This window comes from Dipodomys ordii, unplaced genomic scaffold (genome assembly GCF_000151885.1).
Source record: "Dipodomys ordii isolate 6190 unplaced genomic scaffold, Dord_2.0 Scaffold13, whole genome shotgun sequence".
Classification (NCBI taxonomy): Eukaryota; Metazoa; Chordata; class Mammalia; order Rodentia; family Heteromyidae; genus Dipodomys; species Dipodomys ordii.
The window spans coordinates 10,248,983-10,256,496 of record NW_012267229.1 but is presented as its reverse complement, the minus strand read 5'-3'; the positions used below and the strand labels follow the sequence as shown (position 1 = coordinate 10,256,496).

The following is a 7,514-nucleotide window of genomic DNA, read 5'->3' as shown; positions in this document are numbered from 1 at the left end:
GCTTTTTTCTTTTTTCTTATGTGGTGCTGAGGAATCGAACCCAGGGCCTCATGCATGCAAGGCAAGCGCTCTACCACTGAGCCATCTTCCCAGCCCCTCCAGCTTTTTTCTTATGTGGTGCTGAGGAATCGAACCCAGGGCCTCAGGCATGCAAGGCAAGCGCTCTACCACTGAGCCACCTTCCCAGCCCCCTCTGTATATATTATTAACTTGTTTCATACAGTAGATTTTTGAGGTAGCTATAGTTATTATCCCCACCTTACAGATGTGTAAGTAGAGCATTCAAGGAACCAAATCTGTCCAATATTATACAGCTAGAAAGTGGCATAACAGAGTTGAATGAAGGCAGGTAGGCCCTATTACCAGTTAAATGTGATTTTCAGTGCAGGACTTCAGACCTTTATGCATCTCTAAGGAAGAGAGAGAATGTGGTGTTTGGAACTGTTCATCCTCAGGACCGCCTGAATACCTTAGACTCTGAGCACAATGGGAACTTGGGCAGCAGGGGTGGTTAGCCTTGGACTTTCTCATACTAGACTCAGACAGAGCTGGCACGTGTCAGAGTCTCTTGCCCCTTCATTCTGAGGGGGACTTTACCACTCTGAGGGGACCCTTGGCCACTTCCTGCCCTTATTTTCCTCTACCTTGTTCCCTTTGGTACAGCACAAAACCAAAACAATTATGCCTTTAAAACCAACCTGTGTGTGGCTCAAATTGGAAGGGGTACAGAAAGGATCAGAAGGGCTTCCAGTTTTGACTGTCTAGTTGGGGGAGAGGGGGTTATTTGGGGAAGGTTGCAGGATTGGCTGGGGTAGAGAGGTTGGGCAATGGGATTTATTCTCGTTGCTTGTTGAGGAAGCCTCTGTGAAGGCCATGGGACAGGATCTTTTTCTCCTGCTCCCTTTTTCTGGCCCAAGGAGCTGTGCTCAGAACCTGCCTTGTTGCCCCATGGGGCACAGTGGGGCAGGGTGGACCCTAGATTTCCATATGGAATCATACTCCCTGGCTGTGTAGCTGTGGGCAGGTCACTTGGTTTCTCTAAGCCTCGGTTTTCTCATCTGAGATATGGGGATAATGGCAGCTCCACTTGTGGTCATGAAAATGACAGAAGCTTGTGGGCTGCCTTGGTGACCTCACCAGGCCTGTCAGCCTGTCATTACAGCTGATCTTCCCTCTCTCCCAGGCAGGTGCAGTCAATGTGCCAGCTGCAGCAGCAGGCATCTGGCCGGCCCCTTACGGACCTGCAGCTGCAGTCCTCAGATGAGCCCGTGTCCCTGCATGATGCCCCACATGGGGCCTTCCGCCTGGCCCCAGGGGACCCGTTCCAGGTGTCTCGAACAGTGGTATGGCTGGGGGTGTTCTCACTAGGCTTTGCTTTGGTACTGGATGCCCACGAGAACCTGCTGCTGGCCGAGAGCACGCTCCGACTGCTGGCCCGCCTCCTCATTGACCACCTCCGGCTGCTGGCCCCTGGCACCAGCCTCCTGCTGCGGGCTGACCGCATTGAGGGCATCCTTACCCGTTTTCTGCCCCATGGCCAGCTGCTCTTCCTCAATGATCGGTTTGTCCAGGGTCTGGAGAAGGAATTCATTGCTGCCTGGCCCCGCTAACCCCTCGCTGGGATACAGTTTCCCTGAGAAGGCCAGGAGGGATAGCAGAGGCTGCCCAACAGCCTCTGCCTCCTCTTTCCAGCCCCCTGCTCTCCACTCTGATGAGCTTTTACACCCAGGGCAAATAGATGCAGCAAGCTGGCAGAAAGAGGGCTGTGTCTGTTTTCTGGCCAGTGATTTTATACAACATCCTAAGCCTTGAACTCTTATGTACTTGACTCAAGCCACTGCCCCACCTGTCCTTGACCTAAAGCCCTAGCAGCCAGTCATGTTGGAATAGTGAGGAGGGGACTCCTGGAACTTAGCCCACCCTCCCCTTTGAAAGCCTCAGTCACTGCAGCAGGAAAGGGATCTTGGAGATTCTCCTCATGTTGGGGGAGCTGGGCCCACACCCTGGCAGGCACCAGCCCCTGCCTTTGGGCCTACTTAGACAACATCATCAAGGATCATGTCAGCAGGACTTGGCCCCTCCTCCTCAGAACCGCCATTCATCAGAAAGTCTGTAGCTCCTGTGTGCCAAGCCCATGCCCACCAGGCAGGCCTGAGATAAGGTCTCTATGGGCTTCCCTCCTTTGCCCACAGCGCACTAGGCTCTGACCTGGGTGACGTTATCTTCCGCATTTTGAATGAAAAGTACTGGCAGTGCACCTCACCCTGTCTCTGTGAATTGAACGGACCCAGTCTGGTCTTGTGAGTGAGCCCCTTTGTGGGTGTGTGCTTTGTGCTCAGCCTTCTTGGGAGGCCTTTATCCCTCCTCCCTCCTACTTCCCTCACGATTCTTTACATGCCTCCTTGGGAAGGCAGCCCTTGTTTAAGCAGAGCCTGAGACAAGGGTTATGTGTGGGTGGCTTATGTGAGAGGTAAAGCAGGAAGAGAAGAAAATGCAGCCCAGGCAGGAATGTGGTCAAGTCCATTGTGACTGGGACCTTAGTTCTTAGTCACAGGGCCAGCACAAATTACTTTGTTGTTGTTGTTGCCTATCTTGGGGCTTGAACTCAGCGGCTGGGCACTGTCCTTGAGCTCTTTTTGCTCAAGGATAGTACTTTATCACTTCCAACTTTTTCTGTTTATGTGGTACTAGGGCTTCATGCATGCTAGGCAAACCACAGTCCCAGCCCAAAAATTACTTCTGAATTACCTCACTGGAGGGGAAGAATGTGGTTGATTTCCCAAAGTGCATCTTCTGCAAGGCCATGGAGCTGAACCTGCCTGCACATTCCTGAGGCCTGATAGCTGTTGGGCACCCAATGCTTGGCCTGTAATTTTCTTTTCTTGTAACTGCTTTACCGGGTTTAAGCCTTAGGGTAATGCTGGCCTTGTAGAATGAGTAAGAAAATATTTTGCTTCTTTTTTTTTTTTTCTGAAAGAGATTGTAGGGAATTTTGGTGTTATTTCTAAATGCTTGGTAGAGTTAATCAGTGGACCCACCTGGATTTGCTTTGTCTTTTTGAAATGTATAGAAGTCCCATGCGTGCATGCACGTGTATATGTGTTTGTGTGTGCGTATGTGTACGTATGTGTACGCATGCTGGTCTTGGGGTTTGGACTCAGGGCCTAGATACTGTCCCTGAGCTTTTTCTTTTTTTCCTCCTCAAGGCTGGAAATTAGCCAGGTGCAGGTGGCTCACATTTGTAATCTTGCTCAGGTGGCTGAAATCTGAGGATTGTGGTCCAAAGTCAGCCTGGGCAGGAAAGTCTGAGACTTATCTCCAATTAATCACCACAAAGTCAGAAGTAGATTTGTTGTTCAAGTGGTAGAGTGCTAGCTAGCATTGAGCAAAAAAGTTCAGGGACAGCACCCAGGCCCTGAATTCAAACCCCAGCACTGTCTCTCATCCCCCTAAAATATTTTTCAAGTAGGTAATATATTCATATGATTTAGAAATTAAAATGGCAAAAAAATTCACTGGAATGCTTGCATGTTCTTTCTCTGTGTCCTCTAGGATATATGTGTTTTGTTGTAGTTCATTATAGAATGAACAAAACAATTAAAGTAATCATTACATTTTCTCTGTATCAGTTGCCTGTTATCAGTTGTCTGTAGTGAAGTATCTAGGTTGTGTAACTTTTTTTTTTCTTTTTTTTTGGTCGGTCGTGGGGCTTGAACTCTGGGTCTGAGTGCTGTCCCTCAGCTCTTCAGCTCAAGGTGAGCGCTCTACCACTTGAGCTACAGCACCACTTCCAGTTTTCTAGTGGTTTATTGGAGATAAGAGTCTCATGGAGTTCCCTGCCCGGGCTGGCTTTGAATCGCGATCTTCAGATCTCAGCGTCTCCTGAGTAGCTAGGATTACAGGTGTGAGCCACCGGCGCTCGGCAACTGTGTAACTTTTCAAAGGTATTTATTTGGTTCATAGGTCAGGAGGTTCAATGGTACCAGCCTAGTTCCAATGAAGGTGTCATAGTTGTCAATGGTGATTGGTACCAGGTCAGAGAGGACAGGATTGTGAAGCTTGGCAGGAAGCCAGGATGGGCCAGTAATAACCTCTCAGTAGGCTCCACCTCTTAAAAGTCCCCCTACCAGTATTGCCACACTGAGGACCAACACGTGAGTCCCTGGGAAATAAAACTCAAACCACTGTAAACCAGACCATTCTCATTCCATTGATGCTTTGAGTGTTCAACCCTTTTCTCACCACTGGTTTGAGTTTTCTCATTCTTTCTCTCTTCCTGGGATTTCTGCCTCCATCAACTTTCAGGTTTCTCTCTATTTTCTTTTCTTTTTTTAAAAAAAAATTATTAAATTATTTTTTTATTGTCAAAGTGATGTACAGAGGGATCACAGTTACATAAATAAGGTAATAAGTACATTTCTTGTCAAACTTGTTACCCCTTCCCTCATTTTTCTCCTACTTTCCCTCCTCCTCAACTCCTACCATTCTCTCTTTTTTTCAATTAAAAACAATTTTAAGGACTTTAACATGTTTGAGGCTGGATTTAATCCACAGCAGCCCTCCACCACAACTCGCACACCTGCACACAAGAATAAGTTTATTTTTTTGTTAGTCCTGGGGCTTGAACTAAGGGCTGGACACTGTCCCTCAGCTTCTTTTGTTCAAGGCTAACACTGTCACTTGAGCCATAGTGCCACTTCTGGCTTTTTCTGTTTATGTGGTACTTAGGAATCGAACCCAGGGCTTCATGCATGCTAGGCAAGCACTCTACCACTAAGCCACATTCCCAGCCCAGTTTAATTTCTTTTTTTTTCAGTGTGGGAATCAAGCCCAAGGTCTTGTACATACCAGCTACTGCCGAGCTAGCTCACCAGCTCCATGTAACAGCCTTTTCTTTCTCCTGGATACAAACATAAACAATATGCTGTCTTATCTCTCAAGGGTGACACTCCTAGAACTACAAGTCCCTTTCCCAGAAGAAAACCTCAAGATAAAGCCAAGGAGACCAACATGCAGCAGCTTCTTTTCCTGCTTCCAGTGTTCCTTAGTGCAAAGTTATGCTGGCTTGCTTTTTCTTTTTAATTAAGTTCATGGTTAATAATTACAGGCTCCTTGTCCCCTTCTCCCTGCCCAGGTAGCAGCAGGCTTGGTTCAGAGATGAAGCATTTGCCCCAGCAGAAGATAACAGTCCCAAGAGAGATTTTTCAGGGGCAGGTGGTGCCCCACCCCTACCCCAAGACACATTATGATTTGTTTTCAACATGGCTCTTAATGAACAAGAAGGGACTTCCTTCAGTATTCTGAATGAGGTTAAAGCTGTAATTGGGTGTTACCAGGGCTCAGGATTTTTTGTCCCAAGGGAAGCCAAAAAAAAAGGGGGGGCCTAGATTTTCTCTCATCTCAGAAAGTTACCTGATTTAGTATGGTAGAGATCAGAGCCCCACTTTCTGTGTCCACCACAATTAGAAATTGGCCACACCAGCCTGAGGTTCCACAAATGTCTGGAGCAGCAACCTTAAACTGGAGACTGGGCAGAGTGTTGCCCTGGATTGTTTTTGGGAGACAAGAGGACATTGAAACCCCTTGACAGGTCCTGGAATTCCACATGATGAAAACAAGCTAAGTCCTGGCCAGGAAGGCAACTGGCCAGACTTAGAGAGGCCCTAAAGTAGCTGACTAATAGCAAAAGAGATGAGCAAAATCTAAAAATTTGTGGATTGGGAATGTGGGTCAAATGGTAGCACGCCAGATGGGAGCAAAGCTGAGCAAGAGCCCAAGATTTGAGTCCAGTACCCACATGCACACACACGCACATGCACACACACACATACACTGAGGAAAGGATAAGGATCAAGGACCAACAATTTAAACACTTCCTAGGATTAGACACACTAGAAATAATACACAGGTTCTATGCAGTGAAGACCTGTGAAATATTCTATGCCAAAACCTGAAATGAAAGGAAGATGAGAAACAAACTCAAAGCACTTCTTCATAATTAACTGCTAATTAAAATTGGGAAGAAATAAACATCCAGATAGGAAACAGAGGAGCAAGCCCTGACTACATGAATATCTTCAGTAAGGGGGCAAACAGACCAATTTTTTTCCCATCTGTGGAACTTGAACTCCAGGGGTCCAGGGTGCTATCCCTGAGCTTTTCACTAACACTAGCACTTTACTTTGAGCCACACCTCTACTTCCAGTGTTTTGGTGGTTAATTGAAGAGTTTCCTGAATTTTTCTGCCTGGGCTGGCTTTGAACCAAGATCCTCAGATCTCAGCCTTCTGAGTAGCTAGGAATACTGGCATGAACCACCAGTGCCTGGCTGGCAGGTGTTTTTGGTAAAGAACAGAAATATTTCTGAGAGTCAAAAATGCAGTACCAGAGGGTAGGGGTGGGGTGGGGGTGGGAGTGTAGGAACAGCCTGCATAGCAGCATGAAGCCCTGGGTTCCATCAAGTAAATGTGGCACCTGAATCTGAAGGAGGAGACTTCACACAAACCCAAATAGAGGGATGTGTCTTGAGTTAACTGGGTTGTTCATTGCAAAAAATAAAAATAAAGGCAACAAAACACTGAAGAGGAGCTGCTTCAGGCTAAAGAAAAAAAAACCTTAGTAATAAAAAAAGAAACCTTATGGAAACCTAGGCTACCTATAGTCACAACAGGGAAGGGTCTTGGGTCCCATAAGCTTTCTGTGAATTGAATCCAGGGGTATCTTGGAGCTTGAACTCAGGGCCCGGGCATTGTCCCCAAGCTTCTTTTGCTTAAGGCTAGCTCTTCTGGCTTTTTCTGTTTCTGTGGAACTGAGGAATCAAACCCTGGCTTCGTGCATCTTGGGAGAGTACTCTACCACTAAGCCACATTCACAGCCCCAGGTTTATTTTATTTATTTATTTATTTTTGTCAGTCATGTAGCTTCAACTCGGCCTGGGCGCTGTCCCTCAACTCTTCAACTCAAGGCTAGTGCTCTACTACTTGAGCCACAGCACCACTGTCGGTTTTCTGAGTGGTTTATTGGAGATAAGAATCTTACAGACTTTAGTGCCGGGGATGGCTTTGAACCTGGATCCTCAGATCTCAACTTCCTGAGTATAGCTAGGATTATAGCTAGGATTATAGGTGTGAGCCACTGGTGTCTGGCACTTTATTTTTTTAATTAGTTAATTTTTTTTTTTTTTTGGTATGTCCTGGGGCTTGAACTCTGGATGTGGGCACTGTCCCTGAACTCTTCAGTTCAAAGCAAGCACTCTACCATTTGAGCCACAGCTTCACTTCTATTTTCTGGTGGTTAATTAGAGATACGAGTCTCATGAACTTTCCTGCCTAGGCTGGCTCTGAACCGCAATCCTCAGATCTCAGCCTCCTAAGTACTAGGATTATAGGCGTGAGCCACTGTCACCCAGCTATTTACAGCTTTATGAAGGTCATTAAAGAAATACACAGTGAGCCTGCTGTAAGGGCACATACAATGGAAGGGTGTGTGTGTGTGTGTGTGTGTGTGTGTGTGTGT

At 46.8% G+C, this 7,514-nt stretch overlaps 1 protein-coding gene across 2 annotated transcripts in view; it reads left to right on the top strand.

Moving 5' to 3' along the window:
• The window catches only part of Ap5s1 (adaptor-related protein complex 5, sigma 1 subunit), a 12,344-nt gene extending 9,706 nt beyond the window's left edge, over window positions 1-2,638 (top strand). For both annotated transcript variants that reach the window (XM_013010759.1, XM_013010760.1), the window contains exon 3: window positions 1,184-2,638. In XM_013010759.1, coding sequence (XP_012866213.1) covers window positions 1,184-1,610 — 427 coding nt within the window. In that variant the 3' untranslated portion in view covers window positions 1,611-2,638. The remainder of the gene's footprint in view (window positions 1-1,183) is intronic.
• Window positions 2,639-7,514: the final 4,876 nt, after the last annotated feature.